The following is a 19,441-nucleotide window of genomic DNA, read 5'->3' on the forward strand; positions in this document are numbered from 1 at the left end:
CCTAAACGGCCTCAGAGCTCCATGAGCAAGATGAGGTCTTGTGCTTTCAACCCAGGAGGCACTGGCCGACGGTAACCTATTTACAGGGGAAGAAACTGAGGCAGAGATGCCGGGAGGCTGGAGCCCCCCCCCCCGCCCCTACGCTCCCTGAGACAGGGGCTTTCAAAGGGGTCCCAGGACCCTCTGTCTAGCCTAAGCCCCCTAGGACCCGTTTACATTCTTGTCACTTTTCTCAGCTGTTTTCAAACTTCCTTATGTTTTTTTTTCCACTAAAGGAGACCTAGTAAAGCTGAGCCCTGTGGCAGCTAAGAGCGGAGGCTGAGCCCAGTTGGGACCACAGAGAGGGGACCTCCCCTACCTGTGACCTTCCTGAGGTTCCTTTAAAGCTGGCCATGGCACTGGCTTCAGGGAGGAGAGATGAGCATCTGGGCGTGGGAACTCCCACCAGGTGAAACTGAAAGTAGAGCCAGCTGCCACCTGAGCCCCCGGGAGGGACTCACAGCTACCTGGGGCAGAAGGGGGAGGCTGCAGCATCCCCCTCCAGTGCCAAACAGTGACGCGACTACAGGCCACTGGGGTGGTGCTGGCCTTGGGAACCCACCTTGGGTCCCCTCCTTAGTTCTCCCTGCCTGACAACTGTGGTGTCAAATCAGCACAAACAAAAGTGACACTCGCTGCTTCCCATGTTTGTAAAGCCCACCCAGACCACAAAGGGGCCAACCACCTTGCACCCTGTGCCCCAACATAGGCCAAAGAAACAGGGTCACCTGGGTCCCAAAAATCAAATCGCATGTTTTCCGTCAGCTGCAGGCTCCCAGAGGCACCTGCACCCCTGCTTTGCTAGTCTGGGGATACGAAAATCAGGTGAGAACACACTGCTATTTGTCCACCCAGCAGAGGTTAATGGGGACATGACCAGCATGGTCACCCTGCAGTTTCTCTGTGGAAGTGCTGGGTGGCTTCTGTTCCACAGCCAGTCCTTCTCCTGTCCTCTCAAGCCAACTTTTTTCTAAACATTTGTAGATTTCAACACCTTGGCATAATTAACGGGTACTCAGTGCCTCCTTCCCTCCAACCCCACCTGCCCGATCCAGGTGTGTGTGGCTGCTCCCCTAGGGCCCTGCCTAGCCGGAAGTGGGGGCTGCTGGGCCTTGGCTCCTGGCGGTGACCAGGACAGATCATGCCGGCTGGTGGCTGCGCGGGCCACCAGGAACAGCGGTAGGAAAGAATAGTATGTCTGTGTAAAGAAAGGAACTGTCGCTTCCAAATCCTGGTGGCCCCGGGAGGAACGGACCTGAGAACAGCGTTTGGGGGCAAGACCAGAGAGAGGGCAGAGAGGGCAAACCGGGCGCTGGTCAGGAAGGGTTGTCCCCTGCAGGCGAGGGCTCACGATCGCCTACCAGGTTCCCGAGGAAAGGTAGCGATCAGATGGGGAAAAGGCTGAAGAGGCCCCACAAGAGTCAACTCAAGATTCCAGCGCCGGCCTCCAGGGCCAATTCAGGGAGCACGGGGCGGTGTCGGGCGGTGTCACCCCTAGGAAGCGGGGTGTCAGCGTCTCCCGTCGCGCGGCACTTTGGGCAGAGCGAACCCGCCCAGCACCAGCCGCGAGCGCGGACAGAGAGCAAAAGGCGCTGTGGCCGGGGTAACCGCGGGGCCGGCCTGGGCCCGGACCTGGGGAGTGCCGGGGCGAAAGAGGGTACTGAGCGAAGAGAGCACAGCCCTGCGGGGACGCCCGCTTACCCGGCCGTTGCGGTCGGTCTCCTGCACCTCCTCGACGCGCGGGCCCCGCCGCACCAGCGCCTGCAGCAGCCCCACGTCGTTGGCGCAGGCGGCGCGCAGGAAGGTGGCCGCCTCCGGGAAGTCTTCCGAGACGCTGTCCGAGCTCACCTCGCTGCACTCGTCCTCGCCTTCAGGAGGGTAGAAGGAATCGTCCGAAGCGATGCTGCGGGTGTCGGCCAGACTCGAGAAGTCCTCGTATTCCTCGTAGTCCGCTGGGTCGTCCCCGGTCTCCGCGCCCCGGGGTGCGGTCGGCGGCTGCGGGGACAAGCAGCGCGCCCCGCCGCCCTCCGGCCCGGGCCCGGCCAGCAGCACCATGCTGGCGGCCGGGGCGCGGGCCGGGGGTCCCCGCGCGGGCCGGAAAACGCGGACGCGGGACGCGTACCGAGGTCACCGTTCCTCGCCCCGTGCGTCCCCAGAAAAGCAGTGGCCCGCGCGCTCCAGCCCGGCGGAAACAAGCGCCAGGCGGCTGCGCTCAGGAGAAGCCACTGGAGACTGGAGAAAAGCCCCTGGGGGTGGGAGGAGCCGCGGGGGCTTTCCGAGCGCGGCGCGGGCGGCTGCGGGCGGGGTAGAGGCTCCGCGGCGCGGGCGGGGCGCGTCCCTGGCGAGAGTTCAGAGCGAACCCGGGCCTCGCCGGACCGCGGGGACCGTAACCCAGCGGCTTTGCCCGGAGACGAGAAAGGCTCGCGCGGGAGAATCAGAAGCAGTAACTACAGCAAGCGTCTGGGGCGACGAGCGGCCCCGCCCCTCCCTCTACCGGCCCCCGGGGGACAGGGGCGGAGGTGGGGTCAGGGGACGCTGAGGGCCGAGCCCGCTTCCAACTTGGAAAACCACCAGCCCCTGGGACTCGCCCCCGCCCAGGGCTCCAGGCCCCGGGGCCGGAGTGGGGGCATTTTTCTCTCCCCCCTGCCCAAGCTCAGAGTCCGTTTCGTCACCTTCGGGGAGCCCAGACTCCGGGACCAACTCTGCCCGGGCCGTGGCCGCTTAAGGCCGGGGAATCCCCGGACGCACCGCTCGCGGAGTTCGGGTGCACGAGCGAAAGAAGCCGTTCCCTGAGGTCCCGGGCCGGTGGGGAGAACGGTGCCCAGCCGGTGCTGCCCCTCTGAACCGTGGGCGAGCCTCAACCCGGAGGGATGGAGGGCTTGGCAGAGACCGCAAGTCGCGCAGAACCGGGGCCAGCCACGGCTTGCCGATGGGTCGGAAAAGAGCAATCCTGGGGAGTAGGGAGGCGTTAGGAACTTGGGGGGAGCATCTAGGTGGAAAGGATCTGCAACCGAACCGAGCCATGAGGGACCCCACCCTCCCCGCCTCTGGGCAATGTCACGTGGTGGGTGGGATCTACAGAGTCGTGGCCGATCGACCCTGGAAACCAGTGACGGGGCCCTAAAGAACTGAGAGAAGGGCCGCAGGCCAGGGCGGTCGACCAGGGGTCCAGACCTTACCCCCCCAGGCCGAGCCTGACCTCTCAGTGTCTGGGTGCGGGTTGAGGAGGAAGAGCATGGGAGGTTTGCCAGAGAGCCCCTCGCTTTGGTGAGGTAGATGCGTCGTGACTCGTCTCCTAGTGGAAGAGTCGGTGCGTGTAGGCGCCTGGTGAGGACCTCCCGAGCCCCGGGTCATGGCCCTGTCTGACAAGCAGTGCCGTGGGTCACGGGACCGACCCGGAGACCACATCTCTACTCCGCCCACCCACCTCCTTTCCTTCCTTCTTTTGCGCCTATCTTCGTGGGCCCACCAGGTGCCAACTCGTGGGAGACCTTCGTCCAAAGAGGAACGACACTGTGCGGATGCAACCACCGGAGACGAGGCGTGGGGACCCCAGGCGCAGCAGGGCAAGCCGAGGGGCACCGGTGGGCAACTTGGTCCAAAATCCCCGGTTAGCGGTATGGGCCCCAGAGAGACTCTGAAGCCCTTGAACCCCTACTGCCACACTGCGCTGGGCCCAACACACTGTTGTGGTCACCCAGTGTCTTCCAGAGTCGCCAGATGAACAGGAATGACCTCTGCCCCAGAACCTGGCCGGGAAGGGTGGTGGGACCCAAGCAGCGATTTCTGGTGAAGACGAGTCCGCGCCTGAATGCACCCGGAGTTGGCAGAGAACCTGGCCTCGCCGGCTTCGCTCTGAACTCGGGGATTTCTTTCTGAAGCCAAGAACACCCCAGATAATGGTTTACTTTTTACCTTTTTCTGTAACTAGCTACAGATGCATAAATTCCCACTGGGAATTTCCCCTTTCAAGGTCGACAGTTCTTGTGTTAGCCTTTCCAAACGCCTGTTAAAAGCAGTCAGGGGACTTACAAATTGGACTGCCCCCTCCCGCCTGGGAGGTCAGGTTTGGTTAAAATAAGAACGCTGAAGGACAGGGCGCCCTGCCCGCATATACTTTTGGGGCGCTCTAAAGCAAGTTGGTCCTTATCACCCATGCCACTAAGCAAGGGAATTAAGGCTGTCTTCAGTGTTTACCACTTCCTTCTTTCCTTTCTTAGAAATATGAGTCCAAATAATACTGGAATGGTTTTCACTTAAAGATAAACAAGAGCAGGGGGTAGGTGTGCAGCTCAGGGGTAAAGCGCTTACCTAGCCTGCCAGGGCTCTAGATTCTGTCCCAGCACTACAGAAGGGTAAAAGGGAAAGATTAACAAGTCCCCGGCAAAGAACTAGCCCAGATGGGTCCCCACCCTCACCCCATCTTTTAAAAATAAACTCCACAAAGACAAAATATTCTCAACCTTTCTGGAAGACAGCTGAAAAACAGGTATTTTTGTAAAGCCAACATGTATATACTATGTGTACAAAACCTACATAGGAAGAGAAAATAGCTTAGAACTTCCAACTCAGGCTAACTTTGCAATCCATAACATTTCAAGGAATTGTGTTAAATTCTCCCAGATTGTTTTAACTTATGATTTTCAAAGATATACATTACACAATTCCTTCAGATGAATAATTTCTTTGGGGCCATTAAAAAAAAATCAGCACTAGTTTGGTTACCTTTCTGTGTCAGGTCTTTTAAAATTGCAAGCAGTGTACATCTTTTTAAAGATGAAAACAGAAGGTACCTATAGTGCCGTCCCCACCTTGTTTGGAAGATGGATGTAAACCCAAGCGCCCCACGTTCATAAAATTAACAGTCACACCACCTCGAGGGACGGGATGGAAGTTTGAATGACAATGGATTTAAGCCTTTGCACCTTTTGGAATTGAGCACACTGTGTTAAATTTCATTATTATTAAAAAGAAAGCATCCCTTCGCCTGATGGTACAAGTTGCTCTGCGGGAGCTGCTTCTCCAAATTTGTTGGCTTATTCACCAGGAGAAGCAGCCCACATGAAATGAATGAGAAATGCTTTTTATTTTGTGGTAGGGAAGGCTGCTTTGCTTGGGGTAAAGAGCACACTGTGGTATCAGACAAAGGAGCTTCTGATTATGGCTACACCAGCTATAAGCTGCAGTGATAGCTCCAATTCTGAAAGTGTTAACTTTGGGTATTCATTATTTGTTTCACCAATCTCCTAGTCCCCCACGCCCTGGTACTGGGGATTGAATCTAGGAAAGCTCTGCTACTGAGCTGTATCCTTAGCCCTCTATTTTTTATCTTAAAGTCAGGCTGGCCTCCAACTTGCCATCCTCCTGCCCCCAGCCTCCTGAGTCTCTGGTGTCCCACCACACCAGGCCAACCTCTTACTCTTGATGTTTAGGGTATTTCTAGCATTTTCTCTGATGTACACAAAGGCACCTTTTCCCAGGTGTTTCCTTGGAAGAACGACCCACCTTGAGTGGCTTGAGTTTCTTGAACTATAATATTTTGTTCATTGCTGTTATTCAAATATATGTTTCTAGAATATCAAGAAGAAACTTAAGATATACATGAAAATTCTCCTCAGGGAAAGAGACTGGAGCATGGTACCTTGGTCTTAGACAGGAAGATTTCAATGCAAGCATTGGACTTGTCTCATACTGTTCTAGAATGATATAACCAAATTCCAGTGGAGATTCTTGCTTAGAGGGGATCCTGTCCGTGAATTTAAAGCAGATCTCTTGAGATATCTACATCTCACACATTCCTTTGCTGCTGTTGTTGATTGAGCTTTCCAAGAGTTGGTTTCCATGCTAGCAACTAAAAAAGCAAGTGAAGTGGAAAAAAAAAAAATTTCTAAAAACAAGTCAAATGGGACAAAAATATTAAATGTTGGAAAAACTTATTGTGCTGCCTTTTAAAAGGTGGTGGTTCATAGCCAAAATATAGAGAGATCTATAGAAAGTAAAGAAGAAAAACACACAGCATATGCATCCATTCTGTTAGCTCCTGCGGTCTCCCGATGGCCAAAGAAACAAAGCTCATCAAAATGAGAAAGGCCTCCCTGCTGCCTTTGGGGCTGAGGAACCTGCCAGGGAAACCCGGGCAGCTTTCTTCCAAGAGTGGACAGAGGTAGTCTAAGCTCAAAGAAAGGAAAAGGATTTAGGCCTTGGAGTTGGGCTTCGGAGAAAAAAAGAAAAAAGAACAGGAACTCGAGGCAGACTTGGCCTGGGCAGTGATGCTGGGACCTGGCTCCAGGGGCTGACACTTCATTTTCCTGAACCCACCTTCCTCTCGGAATCTCAAAGGCTGGAGCCTTTGAGGTTCTCAACAGGTTCCTCCCGCTCTGCCACTGCCTCCAGAGAAGCCCTAGTTAATGAGGGACAGGACGTCTCTTACTCTTTTTTCAAAAGCAATTCAAGTAAAACCAAAATGATTTGTTTTAGAATTTTTGCAAATTTCCCTGAGTTGTCCGCACTAAGAGGAAGTAACCTTGAATGTCTCAAGTCAACCTGAGAATGGCCAGACCAGATACCACTGAGATCCGCTGGGAATACAAAGAAAGCTCCCTCTGTGAACGTCTGGATCTCCTGCTGAAGAGATCGTTGCTGTTTGACCCTTAGATCCCTTCTAGTAGAATCAGATTCCCATAGCCGTGAAGGAACCTCATTTCCTTTGAGGGAAGTATTCTGCCTGTGTGAGCAAATATTGGAAGACGTAAATGCCTGTGACACTTAACTGCCGATTCTGCAGTCTTCTCCGACTGGAATTAACAATAGTGGGCGTGACAGGAAAGCTCCTTTTACTCTCAGGACAAAAGACTTGGGTCCTCCTTTGAATCAAGGTTGATGGAATTTAAAGACCACTCCTGGGAGGCTTATATGAAGTGACAACCTCTCTAGTTCCTCTCCCAAGAACAGGAAAAACTCCACCCTTCTCCCAATCACTGGCCCTGATAACAGTGCTCATTATTCTGTTTTCCAATACATTTTTGTAAAACTGTCATCTCCCTTTGTAACCTGAGAGTCAGCAGTGACAAGGTCTTATTCATTTCTTTAACCCCCAGCCTCTAAGAGGGTGCCTCACCACCTTGGTTGATGCTCAACAGATCCCTTTGGACAAAAGGGCAGGTAATTCCTCAGGACCTGTGACCCCCCACACCCCCCAGGTTCCTGTCTCAGGTCTTTCTGCAGGTGTACAAGAGCAAGCACAGAGCAGCTGATCAAGAACCTGACCTTTCTTCAGCCATTCACACATCACACTGGATCTTCAGGGACTTTGTAAAAACCCCCCTCTAGGTTGGAAGACGCTGGCCCTGGGCGGCACCCAGATCCGAGACCAGTTTCTGACTGGGAGTTTTCCCTACGAAGCCAGACTTGGATCTCGCTGTGTGTGACCACCATTCTCAGACTGCTGGGGATTCAAAACAAGGAAACTTGGGGGATCAGCACACGCTGGTGCTGCCAGCCCTTCAAAAGCCACCTTCTGAACCAGTAGGGGTGTGGCACTGTGCCGTGCTCTGCACAGGGACCTAGTCATGCTTCACTCCAGCTCTCCAAGTGGCCACCCTGTCACTCTCCCCAGCTGAGTGAAAGTTCAGTAATCAAAGCAGAGACTAAAGCAGAATCTTAGAGTTATCGTTTCTGTTGCGGAAAGCTCCATCCTTATCCCTGATGCCAATCCAATACTAAGGACGCCATCTTAAGAAAAGGGGAAAAAAAGCTTATTGCTTTGCTAGCAAAAGAGAAACCCAGGGGAGTCCTGTTAGAGGCTGTGATTCTGTCCGCCAGAAGGAACTGGGGGGGTTTTATGGAGGTGATTCAAGGCTACATTCCCATGTTCTCCATTGGAGGTGTGATTCACTTGTTAATTTGGGAGATCTTTGGGTGCCATCCCCAAAGTCTAGATTGCTTCATTCCTGTGGTGGCTGTGTACTCCAGGACAGATAACTCTGCCTGGGATGGGGAAGAAAGGTGATTCTATTCCCCTGAGATTAGGGAGCAGGAGAGATTACAGAGGATCAAGGGGAGAGGAAGAGAAAGAAACATGCCCTTTTAAAAATAAGTTGCAGTGGCCAAGCAGCGAGGGCTAGATTCAAGGCATAAAGCGGACCAGTGCTACAATTGTAAACCCTACCGTTTAGCTTACACTTGTCACTGGTCTTATTCAGATTAAATGTACCCTTAGGGACAAGACATAAGGCAGGGGAGATTTGGCTGAACAAGCAATGCATGCTGGGAGAATTGCAGTCTGTACCCCTGATCTGTCACTTCCCAGTCTTCTAAATTAATTTCAGATCTAGAATGAAATAAAAATTTGAAGTTTTTCTGCTGTATTCTTTTGCTAGGATTGCCTTTAAAAGGTGCCACATAGTAAGGTGGCTCAAACGACAGAAATTCATTGTGTCGACAGTTCTTTGAGACTCCAAAGCTCAATCTCAGGGTGTCCCCAGAATTTGTTCCTTCCCAGGACTTCAAAGGCAAGTCTGCCCCATGTCTTGGCCTCTGGTGGCTCTCTGTCCATCTCTGATGCCCCTGGGCTTTGTGGCACTGTCACCCCATCTCTGTCTCATCTTCTCCTGGCCTCTCCACATGTGCGTCTGAGTCCCTGTCTGGCTTCTTAAAGAGAACACCCGTGGTATTGAGCTAGGACCTGCCCTAACACCTGTCTAGCTAAGTGCATCTGAAAGGACCCTATTTCCAAATAAATTTACTTTCTGACATGTCCAAGTTTGGACCCTAGTGTGAATTTGGGAAGGGATACAATTCTACCCACAACATCTGCCCTTTAAGTGCTTCCATTCCCCTGGAAGAAACATATAATAAAAAAAGATCCAAACATAGTATGTTAAATAGTGTTATGTGCCAAGGGGAAGACGCAGCAGGGAAAGAAAAGAGGGGTCACATTTTAGATGAGAGAAGATCAGAGATGGTCCCGCTGAGAAAGTGGATTTTGAATCAAGACCTGAAGGAAGTGGGGAGCAGGCCTGCTAGCTGCGGGGTTCCGTCCTCCCTGCGGTCCTGTTGTGACAAGGGTGCACTTTATGCCTTGAATGTAGCCCTCGATGCTTGGCCACTGAAACTTATTTTTAAAAGGGCATGTTTCTTTCTCCTCCTCTGCCCTTGATCCTCTGTAATCTCTCCCCCTCCCTAATCTCAGGGGAATAGGATCACCTTTCTTCCCCATCCCAGGCAGAGTTACCCGTCCTGGAGTACACAGCCACCTCAGGAATGAGGTCATCCAGACTTGGAGATGGCACCAGATCTCAGAAATGACTGTCTCCCCAATTAACCAGTGAATTCCAACTCCGACAGAGAACACGAGGAAGGTAGCCTTTGAATCACCTCTTTAAAAAACCCGGTTCCCCCTGATGGACAGAATCACAGCCTCTGGGACAGGACTCCCTGTGTCCCTCCTTTGCTAGCAAAACAATAAAACTTCCTTTCCCTGTTTCTCAAAACCATACCCTTGTTATTGGATTGGCCTTGGGGACAAGGATGCAGCATTCGGTAACACGGTCTTCCTGTCCACGCCCTGGAGGGGATGTGTCCCAGAGTCCCTCTCTTACAGGCTTCTTTCTCCCTGCCCAACCCTGACTCCAGCAGCCTTCTGGATGCCCTCTTCCAGGTCCCAAAGCAGGATTCTCAAATCTGCCCCACTTCCTTCCTGCCCAACGCTCCCCTAAAGGCCTCACCTCCTGCTCTGCAGAGAAGGGAGGGAGCAGTCACCTGTGTGACCACCTGGAGTCCCCTCTGGTCTGCAGCTTCTCTGAACTTTGTCCCTTCTCAGCCTCCAAACCCTAAGCCCTCAGGACTGGGAATAGCCCCACAGCCCCGTCCTCCAGGCTCTCCAGCACTCAGACCTCCACCTCCCTCGGCCCCACCCCTCCTTTACAGCCAACCTGCTGCAGACATCTTCCCAAGTCGCACTTTCCACTTTCATCTACTCATTTAAAACTCTTGACTAGCTGGCTGGTGGCGCACACTTGTAATCCCAGGGGCTCAGGAGGATGAGGCAGGAGGACTGCAGGTTCAGAGCTGTCTCAGAAATATATATATATATATATATATATATATATATATATATATATATAAAGGGCTGGGGGATACGGTTCAGAGGTTAACTGGCCCTTGGGTTCAATCTCCAATACTAAAATAAATAAAAATAACACACACACACACACTCACACACGTGTGTATGTATTTGAAAACTGGAGGTCTTCCGTGCTTCTCGGGGAACCTGCCCACGCTGTGACCTATAAAGCAAGCAGGCAATGCCTTCCCTTCCCTTCTGCTCCTGTGGCTCTTTGGATCCCTGTCCTGCTGTTTGCCCTGGGACTTCTCTTCTGTTACAGCTGTGGGTATTTCCAGTCCTGGGCCACAGGTGACACTGACATGGCCCATTCCTGCCTAAACAGTGAGGGGACACAGCCTCAGCCACCGGGATTCATGCCAGTGGCCCATCCTGGGGGCACCCAGCTCAGCAGGGCGGGCTGGGAAGTAGGAATGCACATATCTCATGCTCCCCAGGTCCTGGGGCCACAGGAAGGGGAGTGGCACTCACACAGGACTGCAGAGGGGCATGGCTAGGAGGGTGAGCTGGACGTGAATCTTCCGGAGCTGAGTGGTCCCTGTTGTGTCCTAAAGCAGCATGTGGCTCTGAGGGCCCCAGGAAGCATTTCTGGAGAAAATGAAGGGATGGCTGAGCCCCCACCCAGCCTCCTAGAGCAGCTGCCCTCCTCCCTGACCCGGAAGGGATCAGAGCAGCTGCTGGAGGTACTAGGCCAGAGTGCGACCCTGAGAGGGGACTGAGGTTGGCCCTCAGCTGCTACTTTTCTTCAGCACCTTTTCTGCACTTGAGTGTGACTGCTTCTGGGTTGTGGCTGGGAGGATGTAGCTCTCTTGAGCAATTCACCAGAACATTCTGGTATTTTATTTTTAGGACCAGAAAGATCCCAGTGCCTGGTGACACACATGCCCGGATTCTATTCTTCCCTCTCCTAATCTGGAGTTACTCAGTCAACGGGCTCATGAGCACAGCAGATGCACCCTCCACTTCTCCACATGCACGTTTTGTCACAGATTTCCTCACGGCGCCTCACCCGGTGACTCACGCTCACATTCCCTGTGACAGCCGCTGGCTCCCAGGGACCCCCGCAGCCTGCATGGACGCCTCAGGGGTGCCTAGAGACCTGTCAGACCTCTTCCCCTTCCTCCCCTGCCTGGTATTTATTAATTCAGTGTTGATCTGCCATTTGTGTATTTATTCTAGACACCCACACCAGGCATTGGCGGGGATGGAAAGGGACCCAGCACGGTCCTGCTTCCAATTACTCGGGATGGCAAGATCCTGTGCATGCGCCCTGCTCACAAGATGTGCAGCTAGTGTCGGGAGAGCTGCCAGCCGCCGGGGCTTGGCATCACTTAAATCGGAAGGGCAGAAAGATGTTACCAAAGAGTTGAGATGTTACTGAGAAGAAGAGGACCTCAATAAAGTTCTCAGATCATCGAGTGGAGCAGAAAGGGCTTAAGTGTTGAGGGAGCAAGCCAGCTCCCGGTCCTCACCACCCAGAGGCAGGGCAAGGCCAACGCTGACTCATGCTGGTCAGTGGGATTTGTTGGCCAAGAACTCGAAGAAACACCCAAGTCTCTCCTTCCACTCCTCTCAGATGTCACTGAAGCCTAACAACACCCCAGGGCGCTGGGGCCAGGGTGCAGGAGAGGACACCTGTGGCATTACTGCTGATGGTGTCACACAGGGCCCGTCCCCTGTGTCCCACAGACTCTTCTTCTCTCAGAAGAGCTTTAATGCCAAACTGGCAGGAAGATGCCACACACCCACCCCTCCGAGGGCAGAGTATCACATTCCGTTTTGACCTAATGCAATAACCATATTATTGTGTCATATCACATGGTCCCTAACTGCTCACCATCTCAATCTTCTCCACTCTCTGAGTCCCAAAATCTTGGGCTCAATCTGCTCTTCCCCAGATTTTTTAAAAAATATTTATTTTTTAGTTTTAGGTGGACACAACATCTTTCTTTTATTTTTATGTGGCGTTGAGGATCAAACCCAGTGCCTCGCGCATGCCAGGCGGGCACGATGCCACTTGAGCCACATCCCCAGTCCTCTTCCCCAGATTTTTATCAGAAAAAAAAATGGTGCTACTTCTTACATCCATCTTTGGCTCCCATAATCTGCCCTTCGAGGAAGATTTCTGAACTATGCTGATCTGTTTCCTAAAACTTCTTCCCTCAACCCTAACCGTGTCTCAAGCTGACCTAACTTTATTTCCCCTAGCCAGCACCCAGGGACTCCTGCGTTGGGTGTCCTGCCAACGCCCCGACCTACCTCCCATCGGCCTTTCCTTCACGCAGCCCTTTTGCCTGCTCTTCTTCCTGGGCCTTCCCACCTACCAGGTCTTCCCCAGTCCTGCCCGCTCCTCCCACACAATGCAGCAGGACACTGTCATCCTGCAGAGCGTCCATCTCCCAGAGACCTGCCGTCACTCTCTCCAGCAGAAAACCTGACTATGTACAATATGAAATCACACGTGTCCCTCACCCAACATAAGCTCTCTCTCTCTCTCTCTCTCTCTCTCTCTCTCTCTCTCTCTCTCTCTCTCTCTCCCTCCCTCCCTCCCTCCAACAAATCACCACTGTCCCTCTGTAGGGACTCCTGGTATCACATGCTCGCCATTCATTCACCTCGTGGCCTTCGGTGAATGTCTGCCACTCAGCAGTAGCAGGCGCTAAGGCAGAAGTGCTGATGTCAGAGACTCTCAGCCTTGAGAGGGGGAGTCTGCAGGCCCAGGGTTTTCCTGTGAATGTGGAAAAAACGGCCTTTACTCTATTCCAGCCACAGGCGCCCTGGGGCACAGACTCTTCCACCCTCCTCTCTCCAGAGTCCCTGTGGATCTGCACCACAGGGACCTCCCAGGTCCTGCAATCTCCAACTCCTTTACCTCCCAGTTCACACCTTCTTTCTGTCTTTTCTTCTCCTGCCTCAGGTTAATTCTTCCAGGTCTTACATAAAGTCCTCTTGCTGACTCCTCTCCTTGCCCGGCTCTTGACTCCCCCCTTCCTGCAACAGGCTTGCCCCTCCTCTGGGGAAATGCTGTCCACCCCGCCCCCCCTGCAGACCCAAGGCCCAGGCGGTTAAGTACCACCCAGCAAAACAACCTGGGCCAGTTAAACAAGGATGCACCGAGAGAGGGTGTGGCCTGCACGAGGGAGGCTCTCTGGGCCCTTGGCAGCCCTGCCCTCTCCCTGCCCCGCCCCCTTCACTCCTGCGCTCACAGGCTCTCTCCTCTCTGCGCGCCCCGTGCTCCCGGCAATCTCACCTCCAGCAGGAGTCCCAGACTCCGGGCTCCAGAGCCCAGCTTTAAGAGCACAGCAGGTGGCACCCTCAGTAGTGTCACCTGGAGTGGAGGTTCCTGGGTGTCCTGAGACTCCCACTCAGCCAGACCAAACTGGTTCCTCCTTCCACCTTCCACATCACACACGGTGACATCACATCTGCCAGGAGCCCCAGACAGAGACAGCCAGCTTGCTGTTTCTCCTCAGTCACCCTCAGACGGCCTTCGCTCCTGCTTCTCACCCCCCACTGCCCCATCAGGTGTCCCCCACTACCATCTGGCCTCCGCGCCCCAGCTCTAGGACCCCTCAGGGCACATGGTGGAATCTGGCACCGCTCTTGGGTGGAGCCTGATCTCACCTAGGTTCATACCCCACGTGGCACCAACCCAGGGTTTCAGTCCTTCGCTGCTGTGTACACCCAGCGGCAATAAGCATGTGTGTTCCACAAGACAGGAACTGGAATAGCAAAGTAGTCACAGGAGCTCCACTCATCACAGTGGAGCACAAGTATCTTCTAACAACAGCAGACTGGATAAGACAGTCACAGTCTATTTATACAGCAGAGTAGTATACAGCAAGAAAATGGAAGGACTATGCCACACACCACAGCAATGGAAAGGTCACTCACAGAAGGCTGATTCAAAGGAGCCTAACACACAAGAGCACACACTATATACAATGCCATTCATAGAAGTTTACAAATCAGGCACAACTAATCTCAGTGTTGGAAATCAGACAGTGTCGACCTTTGGGAAGGGGGGGGGCAGTGAGCAGGAGGGGACAGGGAGGTTTGGGGAGCACTGAGAATATCCCATGTGCTATTCTGAAAGACAGGTACACAGATGGGCTCACTCAGAGGTAACTAACTTACACCTTCGTGATTTTTCTGAGGGTTTGTGACATTCAGTATATTTTTCAAAAACTCCATCCTTTTTAGCCTGAGTTATTTTCCCTCTCCAGGGACTGTGACACCACTTCCTACGGTTGTAATAGAAGATGAGAAAGGTAACACGCAGAAAAAAGGGTGAAGTGAAATCTGTAACGGAGACAGCCTGGGTTAGTATTAGCTGCTATTATTAACCCGCAGCCCTTGGGGAGGGAAGGGCCACCCAGCTCCTCCCCTGTCTTCACCCAGTAGCTGGAGGCCCTGCCCCAGGGCATCTCGGGAACCCTGCAGTGCTAGAGCCCAGTCCCCGAGCCTTCAGCCTCAGCTGATAAAGGGCTCCCTCCCTCCACCCCCACCTCAGCACAGGAAGCCCCTGGTTCTAGGTGCCAGTGCCACTAGCTCCTCCTCCTGTGGCAGCTGGTGGCTTAACCATCATCCAGATCAGAGTTTACCCCAGACTCCCCAAGGCTCGGGAGGCCCACCCTGCCCGATCCCCAGAGGCTGCTGCACGTTATCCCACAGAAAGACCCGGATGATGAAGACTGTGCCTGGCAGCTCCCCACCCACAGGAGCCCTCAGAAATAAACCCCATTCTTCAGGTCCTCCTTTTTATTTTATTTTAGATTTATTTGGTTTTGATGCTAGGGATTGAACCCAGGGCCTTGCACATGGGGAGAATGTTCTACCACTGAACTACATCCACAGTCCATTTTATTTTTTGAGACAGGTTCTTGCTGATGTACTCAAGGCCTTGCTAAACTATTGAGGTTGGCCTCCAGCTTGCAATCCTCCCGCCTCAGCCTCCAGAGTCATCCCTCTTAACAAGTAGAACAGTCTTTCTGCTGTTGTCGAGACAGGAATAAGAATACTGGCTTCCTCGTAGTTCTCTGGTGAGGATTGAGTGAGCTGATTTATGTCAAATGCTTAAACAGTGCCTGGCACACGGCGGCATTGCCTAAGTGCCAGAATGGGCCTGGCTCTATTCTGCAGAACACCAGCCCTTGTCTCTCCAGTAGGTCCTGGGGGACGGCTGCTGTCCTCCTGTGCTCAGCATAGCCTCCAGGGACACTGCAGGCCAGAAGGAAATGGGAGAAACAGAGCTCAGCCACTTGACTTGGGTCCAAGGCTGGAAGATGGAAAATCCAAGCAGAGAGGTGGTAAAGGAGCTGAGGATCCCAGGCTCGAGACCAGCCAGAGCAACTCAGCAAGACCCCGTCTCAAAACAAAAAATAAAAAGGGCGGGGGCTGTGGCTCAGTGGTTAGGCCTGTATGGGGGTTGGGGAAGGAAAGCTGGCGATGGATGAGGCGCAATGCCATCATCAGTGGTCCATGCCACAAGCCCAGGTGCCACAAGCCAAGGCACTGGTGGGTCCACCCTGGGGCCCTCAGGGAGTCCAGCCCACTCTCCATCCTTCTGCCATGCAAGAGCTTCCTGCTCCTTCCGGGTCCTCTTTACCACAGCCACAGCTGGGGCCCGTCCCAGCTCTGCAGCAGAACACAGGGGCCTCCAACCTGCCTGACTTCTTTCCCTGTGGCCCAGGGCAGCCCCACAGGAATAACAAACACAGAGAAGTTTCCAGAACCTTACAGACTTCTACAAGCCCGGCCTGATCTGGATTAGCCCACTCCCTCCCACCCCGACACCTGGGAGATCACTGAATTCCTACACCCCTGGAGACCTTCCTCCGCCCGCCAATCTGTCCCTGGGCAAGCCTAAGCCGCCTAAAATTTATTTTTCCTTTTTTACATGTTTGCTTATTTCTTGTGCATTTTGGCTGCCCAACCCAGCCGCCCAGGACGCAGGTCAGTTCCCTGGCTTGGCTGTCACACAACATGGGTGTTCTCTGGTCTCAAGGGAGCAGTCACACCTTTGAAATCTTCCAGACTCAAAATCTGTTCCCCTGAATCTGACCCTTTGGAGGGCCACAAAGCATGGACAATCTGACTTTCAAAGGCTCACAAGTTCCTCCTCAGTCAGAACCAGGCCTCAAGGAGACAGTGTGGCTTGTGCTCACCCTTGAAAGATGATCCACAGTTCCTGCCAACCTGTGGGATTCCACCAGACCTCCCCCCATGAATGAACAAGATGGTGTCTTCTGCCAGGCCAGGTGGCAGCACAATCCTGTAACCCCAGGACTCAGGAGGGTAAGGCAGGAGGATGGCAAGTTCAAGGCCAGCCTCAGTAAGACCCTGTCTCAAAATATAAAAATTTAAAAAGGGCTGGAGATGTGGCTCAGTGGTTAAGCACCCTTGGAATCAATCCCTGTTACAAGGTTTAAAAAAAGAAGAAGGAGGAGGAAGAGGAGGAGGAGGAGGAGGAAAAGGAGGAGGAGGAGGAAGAGGAGGAGGAGGAGGAAGGGGAGGAGGAGGAGGAGGAAGAGGAGGAGGAGGAGGAAGAGGAGGAGGAGGAGGAAGGGGAGGAGGAGGAGGAAGGGGAGGAGGAGGAGGAAGAGGAGGAGGAGGAAGGGGAGGAGGAGGAAGAAGAGGAGGAGGTATCTTCTCAAACAACAACAAAAATAATTTCTGGTGGGATCTGGGATTAAACCCAGGGCTATGAGCATGCCAGGTGAGCACTCTACCACTGAACTACTCCCCAGCCCACGATAGTGTCTTCTAACTAGTTCTTTCTGCTCAAGAATATGTTGCAGCTCTCTTTTTTTACTGGTGGGGGGAGTAGTTGGGTAGAACCAAGGATCTCATGCATGCTAAGTAAATGCTTTTCCACTGGGGTATGTCCCCAGCGTTTTATTTTATTTTATTATTTTATCTTAAGACAGAGTCTTGCTAAATTGCTGAGGCTGGCCTCTAACTTGTCCTCCTCCTACCTCAGCCTCTGGAATAGCAGGGGTTGCAGGGTGTGTTACCGTGCCTGGCTGTTGTAGGTCTCTTGCCATGCTCTCGTGTGTTGAATTGTGTTCCCCCAAAAGATAACCCTGAAGTCCTAAGCCCCAGTACCTAAGCAGGGGAACCTATTTGAAGATAAGGTCATTGTGGATGTGATTAGTTAAGATGAAGTTGTAGTGGGCTGGGCTGGGCCCTTAATCCAGTACGACTGGTTTCCTTTTAAGAGGAGAAGAGAGACATGAGGCAGAGACCTTCGTGCCATGTGAAGACGGTGGTGGGGTGACACAGTGACAAGCCAAGGAACACCCAGGATTGCTGGGGACCACCTGGAGCTGGAACAGGTCTCAAAGAGAGCGTGTCCTGCGTGACTTCAGACATCAGGGATGACAGGTTTCTGTTCTTTTAGCTCCCTGGTTGATGGCACCTCATTATGGCGGCCCTAGCAAACTAACGTACGAATTAAAATCCACAACCTTCTTGATGTGCGCATGGCAATGAGTTGTGTATAGTGACGTCCTCACGTGCTCACACAGTCCACTTCTGATGAGACCTTACTTTATTTCCTGTGGTTTTAAACAAAGGCACAATGCACATTTTTATGTATATCTTAGCCCACTATTGCTTTGTGTCTTTCTGGTGATTATTGCAAATGGAATTTCTATATTATTTCCCAGCTTTATTGGACATCAAAATACTGCACCTACCAGGCCTGGTGGTGCATGCCTATAGTCCTAGCAGCTTGGGAGGCTGAGGGAGGAGGATCACAAGTTCAAAGCCAGCCTCAGCAACTTAGTGAGGACCTAAGCAACTTGGCAAGAGTTTGTCTCAAAATAAAATATATATATTAAAAATGGCTGGGGATGTGGCTCGGTGGTTAAATACCCCTGGGTTCGATCCCTGGTACCAAAACCAAACAAAAAAACCTGCACTTAATAAGCATGTGAAATTTGGCAGGTTTGGACATACATATACACTCCTCTTGCAATCACCATATCCAGGTAATAAACATATCCATCACCCCCAAGAGTTTCCTTGAGTCCTTCTGTTGTTCGAATATTATTCAAAGGCTTTGAAAATTTAGGCCAAGTCACCTACCAAAGAGGCCACTGACAAAAATTTACAAATAAGAAATATTTTAAACAAATAAATTGTCCTTTTCCAAAAAGAAAAACAATCGATTTAAACAGTAATTGATCTGAAAACTTTCCCAATTTGTAACAGCTGACTTCCTACCTATCAGTTGTGCCAGAGGAAGCGAGTGTTAAGACAGGGAGTAGATGTCATGCTACCCTGAGTTCAGGGAGAACCAGGGAGAAACGGGAAAGCAGAGCAGTCCCCTGACATGGCTAGAAGTCACACTCAGTGGTGATGAAGCTGGGCCAGCAGCAGCAGCAGCTTCTCAAAAGGCAGGAGATGGTGGGGCTGTCGGGTGGGTCCCTCATCTCCCATGGCTGTTCCCCTGAGCCTGGTGGCCTTGCGGCAGGAAGGCATTTGGCTCAGGTGCTCAGCCACCAGGGGAGGGCCCCAGCCACCCAAGAGAATGTCTCCTGGAGGTTGAGAAGGCAGCCATGGCCCAGCACGGTCTTGGCCTGCTTCTGCGGTTCGCTCAGGGCTGGCCAGGGCCGGGGAGGAGAGGGGGAGTCCTGGACTTTTCTTCATCCTTCCCCTTTCACTGTTAGAAGATAATATTAATAATAAAAAGTAAAATCACCGCTCCCATACAGATAAAAATTTTAAAGATTTCATTTAGTGAATGAAGAAACTAGGTAGCTGTTCCAACCAGTTTAAAGAGAAGGCTAAGAGCAGATGTGTTTATAGATCAGGAATATTGAAATGAACATGCAAATGAAGGCAGCTAGCTGGTTTTCCAAGGCGGCTGGGCAAGAAGTCAGCTGAACCTCTCCTGAACCGGGTGGAATTTGCATATCTATAAACAAGCCTTGTTGGGCAGCGCTATCAGGGACTGAACTGGGTTGAACAGTGTCCACCAAAACTTCTACCCCTAACCTGAGCACTTGACCTTATTTGAAATCAGGTCTTTGCAGATGTAATCAAGTTGAGATTAACTCATAGTGGATTAGCGTAAGCCCTAAGTCTAATAGGACTGGTATCTTCATAAGAAGGAAATTTGGATACAGTGACACAGGCACAGTGCCAAAGCGATGTAAACAGAGAGGCAGGGGTCAGAGGGTGTATCCAATCCATTCTGAGACACCCAGAGCACTGTCTCAGCCACCAGGAGCTGGGAAAATGTGGGAGAGAGCTCCCCCTGATCTCAGACCT

At 52.4% G+C, this 19,441-nt stretch overlaps 1 protein-coding gene across 3 annotated transcripts in view; it reads right to left on the reverse strand.

The window, feature by feature from the left end:
* LOC124083626 (ankyrin repeat domain-containing protein 33B-like) overlaps nucleotides 1-3,918 on the reverse strand; it is a 54,284-nt gene extending 50,366 nt beyond the window's left edge. The window contains exons 1-3 of one of the 3 annotated variants that reach the window (XM_046430371.2): nucleotides 3,467-3,918; nucleotides 3,239-3,334; nucleotides 1,741-2,989 (exon numbers count right to left, since the gene is read on the reverse strand). In XM_046430371.2, coding sequence (XP_046286327.1) covers nucleotides 1,741-2,094 — 354 coding nt within the window. In that variant the 5' untranslated portion in view covers nucleotides 2,095-2,989; nucleotides 3,239-3,334; nucleotides 3,467-3,918. Of the gene's footprint in view, nucleotides 1-1,740; nucleotides 2,990-3,238 lie in introns of all 3 variants that reach the window. The other 2 variants (XM_046430369.2, XM_058574504.1) reach the window with 2 other exon arrangements.
* Nucleotides 3,919-19,441: the final 15,523 nt, after the last annotated feature.

The sequence above is a fragment of the Marmota monax genome, unplaced genomic scaffold, assembly GCF_021218885.2.
Source record: "Marmota monax isolate L192 unplaced genomic scaffold, Marmota_monax_Labrador192_F-V1.1 WCK01_AAM20220418_F8-fsc00082, whole genome shotgun sequence".
NCBI classification, from domain to species: Eukaryota; Metazoa; Chordata; class Mammalia; order Rodentia; family Sciuridae; genus Marmota; species Marmota monax.